Here is a 24,465-nt window from a genome sequence, read left to right on the forward strand (position 1 = left end):
AGAAGGTTAAAGAGCTCAGTTGTGAGAAGGATCCAGTGTATCACTGCTTCGCTCTGGCCCGCTATGTGTTTCACATGTTACATGTTTTAAAAGTCTGCTTGAATTCTCTGTTTGATAGCCAAGGTGCCGTTTTTTTATCTTGGTCGCTCTTTCTCTCCCTGTCTCTCTCTCTCTCTCCCTGTCTCTCTCTCTCCCTGTCTCTCTCTCTCTCTCTCCCTGTCTCTCTCTCTCTCCCTGTCTCTCTCCCTCCCTTCCTGTCTCTCTCTCCCTGTCTCTCTCTCTCTCTCCCTGTGTCTCTCTCCCTGTCTCTCTCTCTCTCTCCCTGTCTCTTTCTCTCCCTGTCTCTCTCTCTCTCCCTCTCTCTCTCTCTCTCCCTGTCTCTCTCTCTCCCTGTCTCTCTCCCTCCCTTCCTGTCTCTCTCTCCCTGTCTCTCTCTCTCTCTCCCTGTGTCTCTCTCCCTGTCTCTCTCTCTCTCTCTCCCTGTCTCTCTCTCCCTCCCTGTCTCTCTCTCTCCCTGTCTCTCTCTCCCTGTCTCTCTCTCTCTCTCTGTCTCTCTCTCCCTGTCTCTCTCTCTCCCTCCCTTCCTGTCTTTCTCTCCCTTCCTTTCTCCCTGTATCTCTCTGTCTTCGGCCAGTGAGAGGGGTGAGGGTGTGAGTGGACAGCTGTGGTGTGCCGCCTAGTGTAAAGCTGTCTGCTCCCACAGTAGAGCGATCAAGCTGAATACCCCATCGCCACCCAACCACAGCTCATACATAATACACACACACACACACACCACAACAGCTCCATACAATATGTGACCCGACAGGTCAGCACTCAGTCTCTCAATGTGGTCGCCCTCATTCTTTCTTTCAATCTTCTAGTATGTGGTAACCGTGTGCGTGCGTGTGAACGTGCTGGGTGATAGGAGGACAAAGGCTGGCGTCGGACACGTGTTGAAACCACCCCTGGATGCTTGAATGAACACCTGACTTGTTTTGTGTCTCCAGATCGGTGCATATGACCAGCAGATATGGGAGAAGTCTGTGGAACAAAGAGAGATCAAGGTAGGGTCTACTTTCTACTGCTCTACTCTACTCTATACTACTCTGTTTTCTTCTACTGCTCTACTTTCTACTGCTCTAATGTACTCTCTATTGCTCTATCCTTCAAAGCTCTGCTCTCTACTGCTCTGTTCTCTTCTACTGCATTGAGCTCTGCTCTGTACTACTTTACTCTGTAGTGGACTGCACTGCTCTGCTTTTCTACTTTACTGTGCTACTCTATTACACCTCCACATTGCTCTGCTCTACTGTATGTCTCATGTATTTATTTTCAGTTGTACGTTTTCCTGTCCTCTCCGTCTCTGTCTCTCTCTCTGTCTCTCTCTCTGTCTCTCTCTCTGTCTCTCTCTCTCTCTGTCATGGCTCTGCTCTCTGTTTCTGTGTATCTCTAGTTCAACTGTCCTTCCGTCTCCATGTATACTTTCAACAGTGCGTCATGTTTTCAGTTTGATCCCTCCTTCCCTCCTCCAATGATATTACTCTCCCTCACTCATCCTCTCCTCCTTTCATCCTTTCATCCTCATCTGGTCTCTCATGCCCAGTTTATTAGACTGGTGAGTACCGCTGTAGCAGTCCTCCTGCATCCCACAATGCCCCTCTGCAGCCTGCTTACTAGACTGTTGATTGGTTGGTTTGTTGCCACAGTGTTTCCTGGTTGGCTCTTGAACCCCTTGACTGGCACGTGTGACGAGGGTTTACATGACGGTGAGGAGCCCCAGGTTGTGTCAGCTGCCCTGAGATAGTTTTGGAGGACCCAGGAGCTAGGACCCAGGGGCTAGGACCCAGGGGCTAGGACCCAGGGGCTAGGACCCAGGGGCTAGGACCCAGGGGCTCGGACCCAGGGGCTCGGACCCAGGGGCTAGGACCCAGGGGCTCGGACCCAGGGGCTCGGACCCAGGGGCTAGGACCCAGGGGCTAGGACCCAGGGGCTAGGACCCAGGGGCTCGGACCCAGGGGCTCGGACCCAGGGGCTAGGACCCAGGGGCTAGGACCCAGGGGCTAGGACCCAAGGGCTAGGACCCAGGGGCCCAGCTGTCAGCCAGGCCTGCTGTGCTCTCAAACTGCTCTCTCTAACTCTGACGAGCGCATGACACTGGAGCTGCTTCACCTGGCTGCCCCTAACCATGACCTTTCACCTCTGAAGAGCAGAGCAGATGGGGGAGGGGGTCACACACACACATGCACACACTAACCTGAGCTCACGAGCTTACAGCCATGTAGTCTCCGTACTGGTGTGTCATACACTCTCTTTAATGAGCTCAGAGTCTTGACTCACACACACACACACACCCACACACACACCCACAGACTGTGTCCCTGCTATGGTTTCCTTCCTGTCATGTAAACGGTGTCAGTGTATCATGTGTTGTAGCGTAGCATTCAGACCTCTGAACATCACCTATCTGTCTCAGTGTGCTAAGCTAGCTAGCGTTTACAGCCTGCCCCGTGAACCTGATTTTGTTGACATGGTTGTGATGATTTGTTTTTAATCTATCTTGTGTCGCTAATGTATAACTCACTCTTGCTCGCCTATGCGGTGAAACATGTCTGTACAAGACGTTGGAGATGCCCCCTGGTGGTGATAAGGGTGAACTGTACTCTTCTTTGTCAATGGCTAAAAATAGCTGACATATATTCCTAGATTAGATAAAATGTCTAAGTACAAGTAGCCTAGATTGTTAATAAGTGATTTGAAGTAGGTTTATTGGTCTTTTTTCTCAAGGCTTAAAACGGACCATGTGTTAACCTAGATTAGATAAAGCAAGTTCAAGTAGCCTATATAGTTAATGAGTGATCTCCATAACAACCAGGCTATCCAGGAAGCTGGTCCCTCACAGGCTCACATCCCAGCGTGAGACTTTTGGCTCAACCTTGCGGGTCATTCCGAGATAAAGAACTTGATATGAGCTTATAGTTGCAGATAAGGACCGCTAGTATGAACCTGAGAGGAAATATTTGTTTTACCTGCCAAACACTGGTCATTCACCTGAGGGAATATTCACCTGAGGGAATATTCACCTGAGAGAATATTCTGCAGGGTTTCTCAATGCTTCAGGTGTAGGTCGGTGGTTCCTACCAGGGTAAACAAAAGTGACCTGCACACTTTATCTTGGATTTACACACAAACAGCCAAGACTGATCTAGAATTGTTGGAGGTTTAGAATATCTCTGTTCTAAAACTAGAGGCTTGAGCACTCCGAAGTCTCCAGCCTTCTGCTGGTGCAGGACAGCTGATGCACTGATGACTTCCTGTCCTGCGGTAGAGAAGGATCAGGGCTTACCACAACAGTGTTCCTCAGCTTCTCAGAATCAGAAGGGATTTTATTCGCCATGAATGTTTGCACAAACAAGGAATTTAATTTGGCAGGGAGGTGCATACATAAAACATATAGGAATATTGAAACTTAAGTATGTGGACTAACTGTACATAAAGAGTAAAGTCTAGCTAATACTAAGGGAGGTCTAGCTATTACTCCAGTCAACACTGCAGCACCACGCCCACCGCGTTTCCTTGGCAATACCAACACCTACTGGCCTGGTTGCCGTGACAATGTCAGAAGCCCCACTGGCCCTCGTCATAACTCTCACATGCTCTCCTGGGTCAGAAACAGGAAGTAGAGGAAGCAAGCCGAACCTACTATTGTTCCCCAGACTATTCATGTCCTCCACACACGTAGTGGCCAGCCGGGTATCTAGACTGCTGGCTCCTCTGTAGTGCACAGACGGTTATGTCCTGCTGAATGAGAGCCAGTCAGATGAGTTTAGTTATCCTGCAAGTTTGACCTTAAATCTTTTGAAGGAAGGTTGGCCAGCACACAGTTTATTTCTGGGATGGGGTGGTCAAGGGGAGGAGAGAACACTACTCTAGTGTGTTGTCATTCAGCCTGTGTTTCTACCAGAGGGCAATGACCTACATAGCGCAGCGCGGGATATTGTGGACCAAAGTCCTGACCCTGCGCCAGCGTATTACTGTGTCATTCTAGCGTGTTCTTTATCAGTGGGCGGGTGTGCACTAGTCTGTCAGCAGCTAGGCCTTTACCCTGGTCTGTTTACCCCGGCGGGTGGGAGTGCACTGGAGGGGCAACGCTTTGTTTTACTAAGGTGTGTGTGTGTGAGACAGAGAGAGAGAGAGAGAGAGTTGGGCTCTGTTTATAGCACCCACAGTTTGTGAGGTTCTAACACGCATGTGTGTGTGTGTAGCTGCCATGACATTCTATAGGATGCACACTCACAACTAGGCCCCACTCCCCCGTAGAGACCCGTAGAGACGGATGTAGCCCGCTATCATCTGCAACCCGGGCGTTTGGTGTAGATTCTACTGCTGCCTGGTGTGTGCTGCTTCCTGGGTGTCTGTCAGAGCCTTACTGTGTGCTGCTTCTACAGGGTCTGAGGAACAAGCCCAAGAAGACTGGTCATGTGAAGCCTGATCTGATTGATGTGGACCTGGTCAGAGGTGAGGAGGGGGAGGGGAGGGGGTGGGGGGTAGAAGGGGGGATGAGGACGAGAGTGGGGAGCGGGGGGAGAAGGGAGGATGAGGGGTGAAACATGGGTTAATGGTGGAGGAAGAAGTGTGCTGGAGAGGAAAGAGAGGAGGATTGAGGAGGGAGGGGGGGGGCAGCACGGCCTTTGTTACCTTGTTAGACAATACAGCACACACGCATACGATGCTCGAGTTCCTTCTTCAGACACGGTCAGGTTTAATGCCAGGTTGATACTGTATGCCTGCACCCTCTTCCCTGCCAACTGTTCTACCCATATCACTCTCCCTCTCTCCTCCTCTATCCTCTTCTGTCTCCCCTCCCCTCTCCTTTAAATAATTCAGAGGAGTCGACTCTTCTGGTTTAGCTTTCCTCTCATCTTTTTCAAGCTCACCCACTGACAGAGAGAGAGGAGGAGAGGCAGATGAGGGGGGAGGAGAGGAAGATGAGGGAGGAGGAGAGGAAGCAAGAGAACAGACGAGAGCCAGGATGGGTTTTCACTGTCATACGCCCTGCTAGGGTCACGTTCCAGGTCTAACAGTCTCTCTTTCTCTCTCCTCCGCCCTCAGGGTCTGCGTTTGCCAAGGCCAAGCCAGAGAGCCCGTGGACGTCTCTGACCAGGAAGGGGCTGGTGAGGGTGGTTCTGTTCCCCTTCTTCTACCGCTGGTGGATCCAGGTCACCTCCAGAGCCATCTTCTTGCTGCTGCTCACCCTCTACCTGCTGCAAGGTCAGCCCTGCGCCCTGCGCACTGCTCCCTGCTACCTGCGCCCTGCTCCCTGCGCCCTGCTACCTGCGCCCTGCTCCCTGCGCCCTGCTCCCTGCGCCCTGCTCCCTGCACGCTGACGGCTGCCTGTTTGGCCCTCAGAAAACATGCTCCCCCCTCCCCCCCCCCTCCCCCCCCCTCCCAGAGTCAAAGTTCATGTGGGCCTATTTTTGGGCTTTTCCTAGCACACACTCTCTCTTTCTCTCTCTCACACACACACACACACACACACACACACAGAGAGCGGTACTTGAATGTTTCTGCAGGGCTTGCTAACTGGGTAGTGTGTTTATCCCTCTTGCAGTGGCGGCAGCCTTGCTGTACGCGTCAGTCCCCCTGACCCATGGCATCCCTGCCACCGAGGTGTTCGGTGCCACCTGGCTCATGCTGCTGCTGGGCACCGTGCACTGCCAGATCGTGTCCACGCGCACGCCCAAACCCACCCCCAGTAGCGGGGGCAAGAGACGCAGGTAGGGAATGGGAGAGGGCGGGGCGGGGGATGGGAGAGGAATGGGTGGGGGGGGGGGTCAAGGATGGGGCTGGGAGTAAGGTTTGAAGAGAGGGTTGTTGAACTAGGGGAAGGCAGAAGGGGCTGGTTCAGGGAATGGGTGGAGAACGTGTGGGTTAACTGAGATAGTGACAATGTACTGAAAGTCTTCTAGCTGTTCCACTATGGTCTCCCTCTACGCCGATGTGTTACTGAAGTGTTTTGTTGCTGTGTGGAATGAGCTCACCTGTAGCCTCTGGAGTGTGTGTGTGTTTGTGTGTCAAAGACAGGATCTCTGCAGTGTGTGTGTGTGACTTCCTGTTGTAGAAAGTAGCAACGTGTACCTGAAAAGCGTGTTGCTACAATCTCCACTCCCGGCTTAGGGAACAGCCACGACAATTTTCAGACTCACGGAAGAAAATTGGTCCATGCCACAGTTTTGGAATGAGGTTGGACGCTTACTGAAAGGGTTAACAGTTCCGATGCAGACCTATCGATGTGTCACTTCCTCACTACACTACCCAGCAGCCTTCACTCTGGACAGCAGATGTGATCGGGGACCAAACATTGGGCATAACATGCGAGCTAGTCTCATGCCAGTGCATGCAGCGTTAAGAGTCAGGGACAATTCCTATTGGACGAAACCATTCCCTGACCACATCTGCTGTCCCACTACACGTCCAGCTGCTGATGTCACCGCCCACTGGCCAAATGGCCGTTTTCACTGTTTGTTTTAAAAACACAACAACAACAAACAGAGTCAACGGCCTCCTGGCTGTTGATCTCAGTCAGATTCTGTTTTGGATCTCTTCACATCTACGTCTCTCTCTAAGTACTCCTGTACTTCTAATCTCTCTCGCTAAAGGAAGTTGAGGAAGGCAGCTCACTTGGAGGTGCATAGGGAAGGAGATGGCTCTAGCACTACCGATAACACACAGGAGGGGGCGCCACAGGCCCAGGGCTCCACCACAGCTTTCAACCTGGCGACTCTCTTCCAAGATTTCTGGCATGATATCTGTAAAGCAGGGTGTGTATTCTCTCTCCTTTACAAGGTCACGACCTTCTTTGACGGCTGCAACATTTCCTTCACACACTGGACAGCAACGTTTCAAAAAGTTTCAACTTTCCGATAACGGAAACAATCTTTCTATTGGATGATAATAAAAACAGCCTTTCTATTGGATTATAAACACAAACACCGCCTTTCTATTGGATAACACTTGTGAATTACTGGATTTTATGCATCCCCGTAGCCATGGTGAGATGCTACTAACATAGCGTGCTTTTATAACTTTAAAGTTATAGCTTTAACCAAAGTAATCCTCCAACCTAAATGTATCTGTTCCATCTGTAACTGGGTGTTAATGTCCTTGGTTGTAACAAGGAATGTTGCGGTTGAGTTTGTTGTCCAGTCAACTGTTCAAGTTACTGTTCAAGAGAAGCATGGTGGGCAAAGCTAAGAAACAAAATTAATCCTTAACCATAGTTGAGCATGAAAAGTATCTCTCTGTAACACAAAGTAACACAATTGCTAATGAGTACCAATCTGAAGTCATAAACATCAGCGGCGTCTCAACTTCTGTTAGCATGGTTAGCGTTAGTCCATCTAGTCGTGTACTGGATACGCTCACGTTCCTAGCACCCCTCCATGCTCCACCCCTACCCCCCCCCCCCCCCATCCTGGGCTCGTTCAGGAGGGAGCCTCCTATTGGCTGCTGCTCCGAACACAACAGACACAATGTCGTGGACTTGTGGATTGGAGCAGCATGCAGCTTGTTGGGTTTTCAACCCTCAATTCTTTCTTTTCCCACGGCAACGTTGGGGAACGTGGCTCGCTCCTGAAAGCAGCACCTTCTGCTCTGTCTGTTCTGCATGCTGGAAGACTGTTTACAACCCTGACATGGCCACAACTCTAGTCTTACCCTGCTCATCTCCTTTCTCTCCAATCTCTCTTCCACTGCCCCCCCCCCCACACTGTGTATGTGTCTGCCTCTCCCTCACCTCCCCCAGGTCTAAGAAGTCTAAGCTGTCCATAGACAAGTCCACAGAGACAGACAACGGCTACGTCTCATTGGACGGCAGGGTGACCAGTAAGAGCAGCGAGGAGGGGCTTCAGCTCCACGAGCCGCAATGTGATTTGCTGCTCCGCTCTGAGGAGACGTGCTGGAACGCCCCGCCCCCCCCTCGGAACCTACTGCTGCCCCCCAGCACAAAGGTAACACACACACACACACACACACACACAGTGTGTCCCAATCTTTTACTCACAGAACCACACACACACACACACACACACACACTCTCCCAGAGTGGTTTGTGGGTGGGCTGGCAGGTTCCCTTCATGCTCTGCTGTGCTGTAGGAGGCGTGCGTGGGCCCGCGCAGCCTGGACAACATGTCAGACGAGGCTTCCAGCGAAGAAGACCCCGAGGCCTCTACCTACAGCCCACTCCGCAGGGGCGTGGAGCGCGTGGAGCGCGTGGGCAGCGACTGCACCCTGCGCAACAGGAAGCCCCATCACTACAAGAAGCACTACGCGGCTGAGGTACACACACACAGATGTTCATCATAATAGACACGTTCCTTCATACAACTTCCACACACACACGCGCTCACTTCCTGCCCTTCTCCCCACACAGGAAGTGCCCAAGTCGGGGACGAGCTGCAGCTCGCGCTGCTCCAGCCTGCGGACGCAGGACTCGGAGAGCACGCGTCACGAGTCGGAGACGGAGGACGTGCTGTGGGAGGACTTCCTGCACTGCGCAGAGTGCCGCTCCTCCTGCACCAGCGAGACGGAGGGGGAAGGCGCCGCCAACTCCGCCGCAAACCCCCCCACCGCTGCCTGCCTGGCGGCCAAGAAGGAGTACCGGGATGACCCCTTTCACCAGGTCAGCAAGGGCTCCCAGGAGTGTGTGTGTGTGTGCTGTCTCTGTGCAGACACACACACACACACACACACACTCTCTGTATGTGTGCAGTCTGTGTCTCCCTGCCTGTGTGTGTGCTGTCTGAAGCGTGTGCTGACAGTGTGTGTCCCTGCAGGGCCACGTGCCCTGGCTTCACAGCTCTAACCCTGGGCTGGAGCGCGTCAGTGCCATCGTGTGGGAGGGCAACGAGTGCAAGAAGGCCGACATGTCTGTGCTGGAGATCAGTGGCATGATCATGAACAAGGTGAGCAGCCAGGGAGGGAGGGAACCACATGAAGAGGGAAAGACTGAGAAAGGAAGGAATTGAAGTGGGTGGCCTGATGGGTGGATGGATAGTGATCCCTCTGTGCCCCTGCCTTCCCCCAGGTGAACCTGAACACTCCAGGGATCGGCTACCAGGTCTTTGGCAACCTGGTGTCCGTCACTCTGAGCCTCACGCCGTTCGCCTACAGGGTGGCCCAGCACCGGGACCTGGATCAGCTGACCTCGCTCTCAGCCCACGAGCTCGTGTCCGCGGCGTTCGGCTCCTCCTCGGACGTCATGGTGATCACCATGGTGACGGTCAGCTTGGTGGTGCGAGCCTGCCTCACCTGGCTGTTCTTCTTCCTGCTCAGCGTGGCTGAGAGGACCTACAAGCAGGTGGGGGCGTGCACGGAGCTGTGCCTGTTACAGGATGATGGGTGTGTGTTTGTGGAGGAATGTAGGTATAAATGGGAGAATTATTTGTTTTTGTGGAGGAATTCAGGTGTGTGTGTGTGAGAAGGGTGTGTGTTTGTGGAGGAATGTAGGTAAGTGTCTGTGTGTGAAGGGTGTGTGTTCAGAGCAAACGTCTCTGATCGTCGCTTCTCCTATCACAGAGGCTGCTCTTCGCCAAGCTGTTTGGTCACCTGACCTCGGCCAGGCGAGCCAGGAAGTCAGAGGTGCCTCACTTCCGCCTGAAGAAGGTCCAGAACATCAAGATGTGGCTTTCGCTGCGCTCCTACCTCAAGGTAGGGCCAGCCCTCCCCTCCCCTGTCTACACTACGTGCACAGGGATAGACACAACATGTTGCTTATGCATGTTGCTTATGCATTTCTGAAGAGTAACTGATTAAATGATTGGTTGAAGTTCTTGTATTGATTTGATTGGTTATGTGGGATCAGACCCCCTCTGGTTGGGAGCAGGGCAGGGTTAAGCACCCTTTCTGTAACATGTGTTCCCTGTGTTGCAGAGGCGGGGTCCCCAGCGCTCGGTGGACGTGATTGTGTCTTCAGCCTTCCTCCTCACCCTCTCCGTGGTCTTCATCTGCTGCGCCCAGGTCAGTGTCCCAGGTCACGCATCGTACCAGACCTCTTCGTCCCAGTCTGAACCCCACCGTGCCACTGACCCTGTGGCTCATCTCTCCCTCCCCTCCCCAGCTGCTGCACGTCCACGAGACCTTTCTGGAGTGCCACTATAACTGGGAGCTGGTGATCTGGTGTTCCTCTCTGTCCCTGTTCCTGCTGCGCTTCGTCACGCTGGGCTCTGAGACCAGCAAGAAGTACAGCAACACTTCCATCCTGCTGACGGAACAGGTAGCTCACACACAAACATGGAAGTACACACTAACAATGTCCCTGTACTTACTGTAAGTCGCTCTGGATAAGAGTGTCTGCTAAATGACTACATGTACACACACGCCAAGAAATAGTATGTCAAAAACACACAATTCTGTTTAAGCAAAGCATGTTTGTCCTCCAGATCAACCTGTATTTGAAGATGGAGAAGAAACCAAACAAGAAGGAGGATCTGACTTTGGTCAACAACGTTCTGAAGCTGGCCACCAAACTCCTGAAGGTACGCCTCCCCCCTCTCACTTCCAGTCTCTCGCTGTCTCTCCCCCCCCCATACACTGCCAGTCCTGTGGGGCACAGCTTCATCCTCCCTGTAACCCCCCCTCTCTCCCCACCAGGAGCTGGATGCTCCGTTTAGGCTGTATGGTCTGACTATGAACCCCCTGCTCTACAACATCACCCAGGTGGTCATCCTGTCCGCTGTGTCGGGGGTCATCAGTGACCTGCTGGGCTTCAACCTCAAGGTACGTGTACTGGTGAAGGAAGGAGGGAGGAGTGTGTGTGTGTGTGTGTGTGTGAGACTGAACACTGGGAGACGTCCATCACAGGTGTGTGTGTGTGTGTGTGTGCGCACGCAGAAGCTGAAAGTAAAGAAATCATCAATCGTGTGTATATTAAAGCGTACTTTATTTGTATTTTTTCCTTCTCAGCTTTGGAAGATTAAATCATGACATTAGGCGTAAGGCCTCTGGTCTCACTGAAGGGACTATACCGCCTCCAGACACAGGGGGGCGCTGATCTCCTGACTGGAGGTTCTGCAGCAGTGGACAGACCCCCTGCCCTCCTCTCAGACACATCAATGGTCCCATGTTCTCACTTGTGCAATTCATATATTTATTTTACCCTTTCAGTGTTTTTAGTTGTTTATGTTTTAGAGGACAAAATGTTTTGAATTGTTTTTGTTGAAAAAAATAAGTATTATTTTAAGCTACAGGATTGTGTTCTCAGAGGGAAGACGTTTGACGTGACAAGACAAGGATGTGGTACCTTGCCTGAAGACCGAGTTCCAATCTGGCGTAGAATCTTTCTCTCATGGTACAAGGCTCTCTCTGAATGCTCCTCAAACACCCTTTATCCTTCCTTACATACTCCGACCCCCAATGAGCTTCAGTTGGCCTCCAAGACAAGCCAGTTTGTGGATCGCTGTTCATTACTATTCATAACCTATACATACTATAGGTAGGTCAATGTGTTTCTTTTGTGCAATGCCCACCTGTGTTAAAGGAAGCGGGTACAGTAACATCTAGCCAGGTTTAACACCTATGTAACTTAACCCCCTTTCTCATCCCTGCTGTCAAGTGTTCTGTGCTTTCCTGGACCACGTTGTACTTCAGTAATCACTGAATTTCAAGCAATAAACTGGTAGTTCTCCACCAGAGTCCTACAGAGCTGCTCTCTCAACTCACTTTTGTATAAAGCCACGAAACTGAACATACTTGTAGGGTAACTATAACCATATTTATGTACAGAAAAATATTTGGTTTGTTATTGCTTTTGTATACAGAGCTTAAAATCTCAAGTCCTCGTATCTTCTCATGGGAGACTGTTGATCGTGCCTCAGCATTTCGTGTTGTTGGAACATCAGGCACCACTTTCAACTTGAAAAGATTTGCTCTGCAGAAAGAATCTTCCCAACTAGGCAAAGGTTGCTAAAAGGCGCCAGCCAGGAAAAGATAACAGCTCAATATCAGGACTAAAACATTCAAGTATGTTCTTTTTTGTGTATCTGAAAGTGACAACTGAAGCGTACCTATGGGACTTAGCAACAGGTGGTGTTAGGGTTAGTATTACACCGTGTAACGTGCAGTTTAGAAATGCCCGAAAATGTGCACTTTAAAGCTGATTAAGAGGGAAAAAAATGTTACTAAGTTTCAATGTCAGACCGTTGTATTTGTAGGAAGTGAGAACATTTTTGTACTTGTGTTACTTGGTGTGGAGATGACCAAAGTGCTTTCTTTTGTTCCTTTTTGCTGAAAAAGAATGTATTCGCACACGCTTTAAAACCCAACTCTTTCGTTTGCAGACTGACTGTTGATGTTGCTTTTCCCTATTTTGCATTCTGCTTCTATTATCCATTTTGTGAAGAGATGCTTCGTAGACATGAGAAACACTGCTGTGTTGAAGGAACACTCAAACTGTTGGAATAAGACAATTCTGTGGATATCTGCATATTTATGTTTGAAATATTAGGTTTTAATTTGTGGTCTGGTCTGTCCAGATTGTTTTTTAATAAAAAAAAATATTTTAGTCGCCACTGTCATAATTCCTGTACTACTTCATAACAATCCAGTCCAGAAGCACAAGACACCAGTCTCTTAATCACTTTATTCAACCACTGGCTTTGCGCTCTGTCTACATTTAAGGTTGTAACTGGAATCAGGGTTCCTGCAGGGTCTGAAATTCTGAACTTTAAATTGAAGGCTTTGACCCCCCTAATTAAGACTTGGACTCCCCCAAGCTGATAGCTCAGTGGTTAAGGATGTGGGCTACTGTGTGAGGGGTATTATGTTCAAATGAGGCTGAAGGATCTTCTTACAACTCAATTTATGCTCTTGGGCTTAAACTGATAAAAGGTACATTTCTTTTCAGACTCTTTCCTGGTGGGACAGTTGGGAGAGGCAATCTGTTCAGTCGGGGAGTGGCTGCGGTTACAGGGATCTAGCTAAATGGCTTCAAAAGGTCTTAAATTTGACTTACTGAAACCTGCAGGAACCCTGTAGAATATTAGATCAACAAAAAAGTGCGTCTTGAGCCTTCTCTTGAAGGTGGAGAGACAGTCTGTGTCTCTGATGGAGGTGGGGAGTCTTTAGCCCTCAATTACTTCCAACCACCTGAAAAGAAAAGAAAGATTACACTTCAAACAATTAGCAAGTCTTGTCAAAACTACTATTTAGTAGTAGCCTTCATTACTTGGGTTTAGCCCAACAAATCTTAACCTGGAGCATGAATTCCTCTCTGCTACCATGGAGATGGGACGCTCGTTTCCCTGGAGACAACCTCTTTCTCCAGCAGGACCTTCCATTTTCTGGACGACCAGGTGGACAAGCAGGGGGGTGTCTGGGCCTCAGTGTGACCCCTCTGCATGTGGGCTGCTCCTGGAAAGGCCAGATAAATCAACTCAGATACTGTGTGTGTGTTTACAGAGATCATATTTAACCTGAGGCCCTTAATTATAAGATGTGTTGGGTAACACACTGTAGATAAGCATTTTTCCAAGTCCAGCTGAAACATCATTTTCAGGGCCACTCCCATATAACAAGAATAAAGCAGGGCTGTTGGTCATGACAGAAGCAAATCTGATTCAACTATTTGACAATCCCAAACAGGGGAAACTAAATGGAGTCTACAGTGACTGTAGGATTTAGACCAATCAGAATGCGTAACTGAGACTAGATCGTAGACTAGACCCCTGCAAACTAACACAGAACACTCAACAGTGTCCCCCAGTGATCAGATGAAGATATTGTCCTTTACATAGAAAATCAGGGGAGAGCGCGAACGCAGTCCCCCACTACCAGAAATTATGCAGTCGAGATTCCCACATTTGAGGAATTCGCAGGGGTCAGCACAACCGGAGTGCAATGGCTGAGCCTCGCCCTGGGTGAACCACCTTAATGATCATGGTGTCTCCCCTGCCAGGTAAGTATGAGTTGTACACGGTGTACGTGGGGGGGTCATTACAGAGGGTGCCCTACACAGCGATGGTTATAGCTCAGACACCGGCAAGAGCGCGCCCCCCAAAAAGCATCCACCAAATGCACAAATTTAAAATCAGCATAGATCATAGCGGCAAAATAGCTTGGTTGTTGTTAAAACGCATATTGATACACAAGTACTGTTCGAATTTCCCAGAATGCCCTGCTGTATCAGTATAATAGTAGTTAGGTTTTATTGATAAATATGTTTATATTCGAAGCTGACTACCGTTGATACAACAACGGGGAATCATGTTCACCATTCACATACAATCGGCGTTAAGAAGAAAATCCAAAACGACCCATTCATCATTTCATTCTCGTTTTTAACAGTGCAAACACGAGAACCACGAAAAGACCCCTAGCGGCAAAGTCAGGTCTCACCGCACGGAATTTCTTTCGCTTTGCTCTCAGAGAGACCGGTTACGATACGACCACACAAGTTTTGCTCGGATAATACGGTCACCCCAAATTCGTATGAGGTCTAACACCTAACCTACACTGACTACCTTCGCATGTTTCTTCTATGTTTGTATTCACTGACTCCCGACAGCGCAGTGAGGAAAGTTTATCTAGTGACGTAAAAGTAAAACTGTCTGTATCTGCCCACAACAATGCTGTTTTCCCGAGATCGTAACTCTTACTTTAAACTGATCAACACTATTTTACATAATAACGGCTTACAATAATATTGTTAACATAAAAATCTATACTACGTTTCTACCCATAAACAAGGATTCATAAGGCGAATGTCTAAATTATTCTTTCAACACCGTTGTTTCCCCGGGAGGGGAGTGCACCGTTCCTGGAGGTACTGCAATACCAGGTCGATGCGTGGAGTGGACGGAGCAAGCCCCTATTCCATCTCCCTGTTCCAAAAATCAATTTAATATATGGTCCCCGGGTAGGGGACGTATCAGATATTAAACTGATAAGAACAGATACTACACTTGATCTTAGCCAAAAGGCCGAGAAGCGATACTGTATAGTTAAAAATTGGAACGGGTCGTTCTCGAACATGACAAACTAGGTCAGAGTTTGAGCAGTATTTCATCAAAATTATTTCCACAAAATAGAAAGCAGGGCATTCATAAAACGCGACTCCCGTAGCTCGTGGGGTAGCAAAAATCTCAAACTAACAATTTAGAACGTTACAAACTAATGGACTGCTTCCTGGTCACGTGATACCCTTGTCCAATTGAAAACTGACGAAAACATTTGTACGTTCTAGTGCCACTTAAATCAGACAAAACACGAGAAATAGATCAAATACGTTTAACAAGTTAAGCTTCTTCACATTGTGGAACAGCAACCATACCAAATTTGGAAAATGGGAAAAGTCCAATCAATTCTATACAAATACAACGCCGAGAGTGTAAAATATGGAACAATGTCGCCACCTAGTTGTAAAACCAATCTCTGAGTCATGGCCTGTCTTGATGTCCTCTGATGTCTAACGGCTTTGTAAACTGCCTGGGTAGGCCCAGAGCCATGGGCCTAAGCGTTTGCATAAGTACTGATGCAATGAATATTATCTGACCTTAATATCAATAGCAAAACTCGCACAATGACACGCCCTGTACACTACAGGCATAATTCGTCAGACCTGGGCTAGTTTCAAAAACTCTCAATCTTCGTCCAATCTACGGACTGTGTTAGTAGTACACGCCTGGCCATTTTTTCATGCTACAGGCCAACACTTGCATTCTCGCAGCCAACGACGTTTTTCGAAAACTATCCACAATCTGCCTACAATAACCCTTCTTGCTAAGCAAATGTCACGAAACATATGCACCATGGTCAAGCAGATAATATTTTCCCACGGCGTGAAAAAAAAACTTATCTACTTACCAAGTCAAAACTTGCATTAGAATTCGATTCGCCGTGCTAGCTATCAAGACGCCAACTTGACTGTGCTTCGAAGATACATTCAACACTTCGATATGTATGTCCGTCCGTGGTATACTTCCCCACTGTATAATTCTATAAACATGTGCTGCCATCCATATAGGCTACTAGCTAATGTAATCCAGCATTTGTGGGAGCTCCATGAAATTTAAAGACCACAGCGTCGAACGAAGGATGAACTGCGAGGTCGGAGGTAGCTTAGTCAAGCTAATGTTGTTCACCTTCGACGCACTCACTTGACTTGGTTTTGCGGGTATGCAAATCACGAAATCACGAAACTACCAAGCAAACAATACTTGTTCACAGTGCATGAAAAAAATCGTACTCACCAATATGTTCCATAACATTTTAGAAACTTGAAACTAGAGTTTTTGAGAAATGTAATCGATTCTCCATTACTAAGATAGCCACGGCAACTTTTCTGTGCTTCGATTTGACGTGGAGATGCAGGCGACCCTTCAGAATGTAACGAACGCTAGCTCGTCTATGTCCGTGGTATAATTCGCCACAATATAGCGAATCCTGTAAAATGTGCTGCCGTCCATATTCCACTATTATAATCCAGTATTTGTGGTATTTCCATGAAATTTGGAGTTGGCATTGCCGAACGAAGTCTGTGCGTAATCTAGTTGTTCATGTTAACCTCCGATTTACGCACTTGGCAGTATGCAAATTAAGACATTTCTCGCGTGAAGGGGGATGGGGGTTTGTCACCTGGGCATAGACAGGCGAACATGAACGTCCATATAGGTTCAGGCCCGTGCATTGCATAGAGTTGCAGGTTGGACTGCTATAGCAATGTTAAGGTGTGCTCGCGGCAGATGCTGCTGGGGCAGTTTATTTAGTAGATTTTTTCTGGTATCAGTACTTTACTTCACTATTTTATTTTTCTGACAACTTTTTACTTTAACTCCTTAACGTTTTTAACACAGCTATCATCTGCCAACTGAGTGTGTACATTTTTTGGGGGGGAGGGTAAAAACTGCCCAACATAAGATGTTGGCTGGAAATGACAGCTACTGAAAGTGTGTAAAAACAAAGACAAAAAAAACAAAAACAAATTGTTGTTGTAAAAATTTGCTACAATAAGAAGTTGGGAAATTACGCCTACTGAAAGTGTGTAAAAAACTAAAAACTTTTAAATATATAAATATCTGTTTTACTGCCTAACATAAGCCGTTGGCTGGAAATTACAGTTTGACCCATAAACATAACCATTTAACATAACACATTATGTTGACGCATGTCACATAACCATTTGCCTCTGGACCAAGGCTAGCTCCCACGCTGCTTCCGCTGGCTGTTTAGGCTGTATATGATGCAGCGACTGTGCGTTTGTGTGACCTTTTTAACAGACTTAAATAATTTAAGGTGCGAACCTTAAAATTATTGAATTTTCGTTTGTTTGATATAAAGTCCAGCAAAGGGCGACATGCACACACTCTCCCTCTGGTGGTAATCAAATGGAAGAAGAATTTGTTGATCACCGATCACGACTTATCATTGACCACTAGAGGGTAATATCTGCACACTGCTGTTGGGTGCCCAGAATCTCACACAACTGAAGCTCAGATGGGATTTTGAGCCACTCAGAACGGAATAAACATATTTATAACAACCATACTGAATACAGTAGGTGTTTAAAATGGAACAGATTTGTGTATACTTATTTAAAACAGGAAAGCTGAATACACATTTCCATGTATTTAACCGAATATGAGGACATTCATGTGATGTGGATAAAAGTGTCACAAAAAAGTGTCACATTCAAGCCACGCCAACAATTCTTAAAATTAATCTAAAAAAGGCTATAAAATATATATGTATTTTATGTATTTTTATACATTTATTTTTGTAAATACCTGTTACAATAAATACAATAAATGTATCAAAAGCTAAAAAGGTCAACCGTAAAGTGTAAAAAATAATAATAAAATAACAAAAGAAACACCAAAAACTTCTTATGTCAAAGTCAGACAAACCCTCGCACACATTTAGCCTAACATAGCCATTCAACCTTCTGAAGAGAAGAGGGAAAAAGAAGGACAAGACTAAAAAGAAGTGAGGTAGAAAGGACAGCAAAGTTAAGGCAGCCCGCCACTGTGTTACACCTCACAATGGCTCTGACTCACTTTGTGAGTCTTCTGATCTTCTCCCAGCTGGACTCCAGCTTTCCAACCCGTGTCCTCTGATCTGTCTTCAGACATCGCAAGGCCGTTAGTCTCCCTGCTGTCTGTCAGACCAGCCTCAGAATCAAACACAGGCTTTGGCTACACGCTGATCAAAGCCCATGCAGGTAAGACAGGAAGGAAAGCCACACACAATTGCCATCTAGAAACGGGAACATTTTCATTTTTCAACATTTTTCCCTTTGTGTTCCTTGACTAGGCTGACACCGCTCAACCGATCCAAGGAGCATCGATCGGCATGAAGGGGAAAAACCATCAGAGAGAGAGAAAGAAAGAAAGAAAGAAAGAGAGGGATGGAGAGAGAGAGAGTGAGGGAGATAGTGAAGATAAAATCAGTCAGTGCTTCTCTGAAACTTTAGTGAAGTGAGAATGCCTGTGAGCTGAAGGTAAAGATATGAGTGAAGCTCAAAGAAAGTAGTATTGGTGCTCAACTTGTAACCTAGGGAATCAAAAGAGGGAGTGAGAGAAAGAATGAGAGAGAGAGATGTGACCCATGAACCTCCCCATCACAGAGAAGGACTCTTCTGTCCATCGTCTGATGCTGCTCTCAGACCAACGTGACCTTTCACCTCCACTGGCCAGACAGACACACAAGTGTTCATGATTGTCTGTTGCAGCACACACACACACACACACACACACAAACACACACAAACACACAATCTGGCCTGACTAGGACCAGCAGAAGGCAGAAGAGGGGGCCTCTCCTGTCCCCTCTGAGCCCCCTAGACAGAGCCTGGTCCTGGGCCTGATTACCTACTTAGCTGGCCCTCAGACAGCAGGCATCATGGAGAAGCAGGCTAATGAAGAGCTGTTGAATTAGCATTCCTGAGAGGTCCTGCAGTCGCCTTGATTCAGTCTGGCTCCGCTGTTTGGGCCACCCAGAAATGTTCATTTATAATAACAAGAGCCCTCCCACCCTCATCCGTTCATCCATCCATCTCTTCATCCATCCCTCTCTCCCATCTTACATAAGCAAAAAGTATCAATGCAGTGTCTGAGAATTAGATGTTTTTTCTTTCAAATCACTCTTGATTGGTTGTTCGTCTCTCTCCTCATGCAGATCATTATGGATCATCAAGTGGCAGGACAGAGGGTCTTGGGCTTCCAGGCAGGAAGGAGTGAAGTAGGGACTTGCTATGCTTTTGTTAAGGACACCAAATGACATACTCCTGTTTGTTTATGCACAAGAACACCACTCAGGAAACATGAAGAAGCAAAGGTAGATACCCTTTTTAAACAAAGAAAGCAAAATCAATCCACCGTTGACAGTTTTGCCCATGACTAAGAATTTAGATTTAAGTTTGTATACGTTTTCATTTCCTGTAATGGTTGAGAAGGATAATTTGTGGCGAATTTCCAGAAACACAAAAAATACACATCCTGTAGGAATGCAATTAAAAACAAAAGGCTGTCATAAACAATCTTGAAACCTCTCGATGTATCAACTCAATGAATTCCACCCTGATTGTTTTCCCAAACTAACCCTATCAACCCTGTCTGAATCACAGAGAGAACATCCAGTCATGCTTATGTAAGAAACCAGGATGACTTGTCAAATCAAAGATTATTTTTGTTCGGAGAGAAAGCCTTTCGAAATAACTTCCCCTCTCTCTGCACCCCACTCCATAGACAGCACAAAAGAGGAAACTAGGGTTGGTTTAAAGCTCTGACCCCTTCACCAGCTTCATCTCACACCCAGGGCATCAAGGTAGCCAGGAAACACAGACATTAAGGCTGTTAATGAACTCATATAGACTTAGTAATATTACCTAGTATACTTACTTTATAGACTTGGTAGGGATTAATGAGACTTAGTAATATTACCTAGTATACTTACTATATAGACTTGGTAAGGATGAGAAGAGGTATTAGACAATGAATGAACAACAAATATTATAAGAACTGTTGTATAGCTATAATTGACCAGTAGATGTACAAGCGCTTGGTGCATCTTTCGTCTACAGAAAGTCTATAGTATAAGTCTTTAGTCTACAGAAATATTAGAGCTGACTTAATTTAAACGTTAACTAAACAGTGTATAACCTTAGTTAGGAATTTACTCCAAAGTTGTCTTTAATACCAAACACAAATAATAGTGTACTACCAAGTGCATTTAGGTAGAAACAAACTTTGTTGAAGCCGTGACAACCTATCTTGCAGGTAGACTAGGAAGAACAGTAACATTAGTAAGAGGTCCAGTAGACTACAAGAAGACACCAACTGAATCTTTTCTTTGAATCTCATCATCCTTCAGATACAGGTAATGTTTTACTTGCAAAACTATTTTAATGGTTAAGCATGAGTGAACATACATTCAGTTCCATATGCTGTACATGTTTGATGTTTTCGGGATTACATTGAAATTGCATGTATTTTTGATGGACAGAACTGGACATTCACCTGTGAGCAACAGCTACAGAGGTGCATATAGTGGGCTTGTGTGTTGTTGAAGAGGTTGTTGAACGACTTCTATACACCCAAAGTATGATACCCATTTCTGGGTTGCTGTTCTAAATCCTGTGACTGAACGTTCTCAATATTTTCCCTGTCCCAACTTTACAATAATATACACTTTTCTCCTGTGTCAGGCTGCAAAGATAGGGCGTTCTGATGTCTTATATTACAATCCAACTACCTATGTTTGACAGTTCTGGATCAGGAATAGTAATTCATGGAATTCTAGAAAGTGGACTTGTAAATTAATTGTATATCAATGTTTCCACGTTGATGCTGTAGTCCTAAGATGTGAATCAGTGTTCTGTAGATAAGAACTTCCTCTAAGCCATCTAGGAAGGGGTCTTAACAGCAGTCAGTTCATCTGATCTGATGCTACACCTCTCAGACATGAATGTGTATAATATAATAATACTTGGGTCTATTCGTGCCCGTGGTGTTCTTAGAATTTAACTAATGCTTCAGTGGTCACGCATGCTCAGAAACCGACAGTGATGGTATCGTGCAACATGTTCATTTCTGTGAACATTTCATTCGCCAGGGGGTTCAAATGCATTGTTTTAGCACAAAGTAAATAATGGTCTATCATGGAGGGATATCATGGTTTTAGAAATGGCCACCAAAGAGGCTTACAAACCATACTTATTCCGCTTACTGGAGCTTCTTTTTACCTTCTGATTTAACCACAGTGGTCTGGCTGTTGGCTTGTGGTCATTGCTTCATGGTCGTCCAGCCCTTCCTCAGTCTGTTGGCTCAGTTGTGATCGTTTCCCCGTCCACCTCTTCAGAAGGCAGGCTTCCTCTTTGTCAGTCACCAGATATATTGATGTTAGTGATCACAACAACAGTTAGAAATAAACATTCTTACTTCCGCTGCTTTGGAGCACGGGGCGGCCTGCTTGTGGCATGTGTGCACGGGATTCCCGTGTTGACAGGAAGTTTTCAGTTTGCACCAATCCTTGCGTGCCATGGTAGGTGTGTGTGTGTGGTGTGAGCGTGGTGGGTGGGTGGGGGCGTGGGGGATCAGGAGGGCATAGAGAGATGTGTCACATCCTTAATTGGAGTGACTAAGCAGAGATCAGAGGACAGGCTGTGCACAGAGAGCAGAGTGCACCAGGAGAGAAGTGTGCAAAATCTGTTTCATGATCGTTACACAGAATTAACATTACCATGAATGGAAAAGAAGAATAATATCATCATTTGAATTTCATAAAGTAATGAATTAACAGTGAAGTCTTTGTTATCTTTTAAATCTAAAACTTAAATGAGTTGGCTAAAATGATTTAATGAGTTTATATTGGTAGAAATGTGGTTGGTGCTGTGATTAATTAATATTGTAGTTGGGACTTTATGAGGGTGGTGTGTTATGTGACAAGTTAGAAGAACACACATGTACATTAATGGAAATATATCCAGAAAAGCAAAGTGGGGTGCATTAAGGCAGAGCGGTGTGTATAAATAGGCAGTCTGCATGGTGAGAGAGGTGTGCACCATGGTGCTGCATGGTGAGAGAGGTGTGCACCATGGTGCTGCATGGTGAGAGAGGTGTGCACCATGGTGGCCCAGTGTGTGTCAGCAGGGAGTTGAACCGAGTCTTTGGAACAGTGACATCACAGTCGGGAGGGGTGCAATGACATTTAGGGGATCATGTGCAATATGCTTGGAAAGAGGATGTGTTGCAATGTGTCCCTCACGATGGTTTTGATTGAGGATTCCCCAAGGATGCTGTCATTCTTTTTAAAATGTGGTGGAGAGTTTAAATATTTATGAGTTTGTAAATTTAATGTAGTGTTTTTATAGCAAATGTTTTATTTGTTATTTGTAATGTGTAGCTTGTTGGGTTGTAAACCTTTAATGAGGGGGAAGGGAAAACATCAAAGGCATGCAAATTAGTTTAAGATTTCCCCCTGGTGGTTATCTAGGGAAAGACAACCAAAAGCAATATTATATAGCAAAGCTAAACAAACAGGGCCTTATGTTTAAAACCTCTAACCAGATACACGGAAAGATCAGGAACGTCAAATGAAAAGTAAATGAAGGTCTCTAAAATAATTGGTTATCAAAAAAGAGGCAAGCAAACCTGAAACACTGAAAGAGAGAAAAAGAGAGACATTGGATGTTTTCCCGAGAATGTAAACAGTGTTTGCTCAAAGGCTTCAGTTCAAAGTGAGTCTTACTCTGAACCCCTCCCCTCCCCAACAGGGGGCCACCTTGAGTTCAATGGGAGGTATGCATGCCTCACCCCCGCCACCAACCAGACCTGACATCCTATTCCAGGTCTCCTCCGTCTGTCGGCCTTCCCAAAACCCCTGAACTGTCTCTGACGAGTTGCTCTCCTGTCTTTGAAGTCAGGACAGAGATCCGATTGAGCGGATACAAGCTTGGTTTTTACCCTTGGGTGATATCACAATGGATCACAGACTAGTTTTTTAGTTTTTTTATCTCTCAGTCTCTCCCTCTACTGATCTGTGGAGCTATAAAGACCTGACGCTAATACATTATTCTCAACACAAACAAAACACATTTTAATGAATGATTTCATATAGTGTCTGTAGCGTGTGTATGTGTGTGTTTATCCCCATAATGTGTTTAAGTGTATGTGTGCAGAATGAGTATCAGTGCAGAATGTGTTTTAACATGTTAATGTGTGTATGTGTGTTTATGCACTTGCACCTATTAGTGTGCGTGTGTGTGTGTGTGTAAGTGTATGTGTGTGTGTGTGTGCCTCCAGTCCAAGCGTAGCAGCGCTGGTGCAGCCTGGAGACAGCTGGGCGTCTGAATCTCTCCTGCAGTGTATAGTCCTGGTCATTAGCCCTATTCACTGGTTCATGTCCTCCCAGCCACATAAACACTAACTCCCTGGGATGCCTTCTTCAGGGCCCAACAGGAGGCAAGTGGAGAGAACACAAGAGAATCAGTGGTGAAAAGAGCAAATAAATAGCAGCTTCTCTCCATGAAAGGCCAGCGACAAAGCCTCAGCAGCACAGTACGAGAAAAGAAGGTGGAGAGAGGCAGATGAAGACAGGAAAGAGACAAAGCCAGGTTTTGTGTGTGATGAACAGATAAGGTCGAGCTGAAAGGGAAGGGATGGCGGCGAGGGGCTGGAGAAGGTGAGGAGCGGAGGAGAGACACGCACAGTGGTGTGTTCGGCGATGATTTTAATGAGACGGACTGTGTGTGTGTGCGTGTTTGCGCCCGTGTGTGTGTGTTTCACTTGGAAAAGATAAAGGGGGTGCTTGTCAGACTGTGACATAGGCAGACAGAACATCCTTTAACTTCCTGCCTCTGGGGAGATGAGGGAGCGGGGCGGGGGAGGGGGGTGGGGAGGGAGGAGGGGGGCATTAGGAGTGGGCTGGGGGGGGGGGGATTGGGGAGTGAGGAGGGGGGCATTAGGAGTGGGCTGGGGGGAGGGGGGGTTGAAGGGGCAGTGGGGGGAGGCGGGGGTTAGAAGTGTGTTGGGGTGGATGAGACAAGTACACGTTTCCCTATAGGACATGTACCCAGCAGGTTCCATTCAGCCAGCAGGACTCTCCCTGTGACCACATGGGCCCTTGTAGTCAGCTGTGCTGGGCAACACTTCAAACACCTTCTGTAAATCCAGATGGACAGCTCCGCATTGACCAGTCAATCATCGGTGGTGAAGGCCCCTAATTATGGTGTCAGTCTCACCATAGGTAACCACTAGCCTATAGGCTACAAGGTAGCATGATGACGTAGCAAAGCTAATCACAAACAAAGGAAGTCCACCCCAGTGCTGGGGAAGATAATCAGTATCAACGTCTGAAGAAGAAGGTATAACTAAATTCATCAATAGCAGGCTTGTTTGGTATGCACTCGCTGCTCCCATTGCGTAAATGACATTGGATTCATTTAATAAGACACGAGCAAATCGGTTGCAATACCTCATACATTTCACTACTCTCACG

General features: G+C 46.9%; 1 protein-coding gene, 1 long non-coding RNA gene and 2 other non-coding genes across 9 annotated transcripts in view; 1 reads left to right on the forward strand and 3 right to left on the reverse strand.

Moving 5' to 3' along the window:
• Nucleotides 1-12,541, forward strand: part of LOC146276366 (protein PHTF2) — a 26,463-nt gene extending 13,922 nt beyond the window's left edge. For 4 of the 6 annotated variants that reach the window (XM_084701744.1, XM_084701747.1, XM_084701745.1 and 1 more), the window contains 17 exons: nt 990-1,046; nt 1,586-1,597; nt 4,428-4,497; nt 5,092-5,250; nt 5,591-5,756; nt 6,639-6,800; nt 7,784-7,988; nt 8,134-8,316; nt 8,411-8,659; nt 8,814-8,942; nt 9,065-9,337; nt 9,556-9,687; nt 9,910-9,996; nt 10,097-10,252; nt 10,419-10,514; nt 10,630-10,755; nt 10,942-12,541. In XM_084701744.1, coding sequence (XP_084557870.1) covers nt 990-1,046; nt 1,586-1,597; nt 4,428-4,497; nt 5,092-5,250; nt 5,591-5,756; nt 6,639-6,800; nt 7,784-7,988; nt 8,134-8,316; nt 8,411-8,659; nt 8,814-8,942; nt 9,065-9,337; nt 9,556-9,687; nt 9,910-9,996; nt 10,097-10,252; nt 10,419-10,514; nt 10,630-10,755; nt 10,942-10,962 — 2,283 coding nt within the window. In that variant the 3' untranslated portion in view covers nt 10,963-12,541. The remainder of the gene's footprint in view (nt 1-989; nt 1,047-1,585; nt 1,598-4,427; nt 4,498-5,091; nt 5,251-5,590; nt 5,757-6,638; nt 6,801-7,783; nt 7,989-8,133; nt 8,317-8,410; nt 8,660-8,813; nt 8,943-9,064; nt 9,338-9,555; nt 9,688-9,909; nt 9,997-10,096; nt 10,253-10,418; nt 10,515-10,629; nt 10,756-10,941) is intronic. The other 2 variants (XM_084701749.1, XM_084701748.1) reach the window with 2 other exon arrangements.
• Nucleotides 12,542-12,597: 56 nt separating this feature from the next.
• On the reverse strand, nt 12,598-16,572 carry LOC146276367 (uncharacterized). Its single transcript, XR_014762484.1, has 3 exons — nt 16,224-16,572; nt 13,228-13,386; nt 12,598-13,122 (listed from the first exon to the last, which is right to left on the reverse strand). It is a non-coding gene; the product is annotated as an uncharacterized LOC146276367 (long non-coding RNA).
• Nucleotides 13,775-13,938, reverse strand: LOC146276368 (U1 spliceosomal RNA). The gene has a single exon (XR_014763652.1). It is a non-coding gene; the product is annotated as a U1 spliceosomal RNA (small nuclear RNA).
• Nucleotides 14,776-14,966, reverse strand: LOC146276369 (U2 spliceosomal RNA). The gene has a single exon (XR_014766164.1). It is a non-coding gene; the product is annotated as a U2 spliceosomal RNA (small nuclear RNA).
• Nucleotides 16,573-24,465: the final 7,893 nt, after the last annotated feature.

The sequence above is a fragment of the Hypomesus nipponensis genome, chromosome 7, assembly GCF_054491055.1.
Source record: "Hypomesus nipponensis isolate SF chromosome 7, ASM5449105v1, whole genome shotgun sequence".
Classification (NCBI taxonomy): Eukaryota; Metazoa; Chordata; class Actinopteri; order Osmeriformes; family Osmeridae; genus Hypomesus; species Hypomesus nipponensis.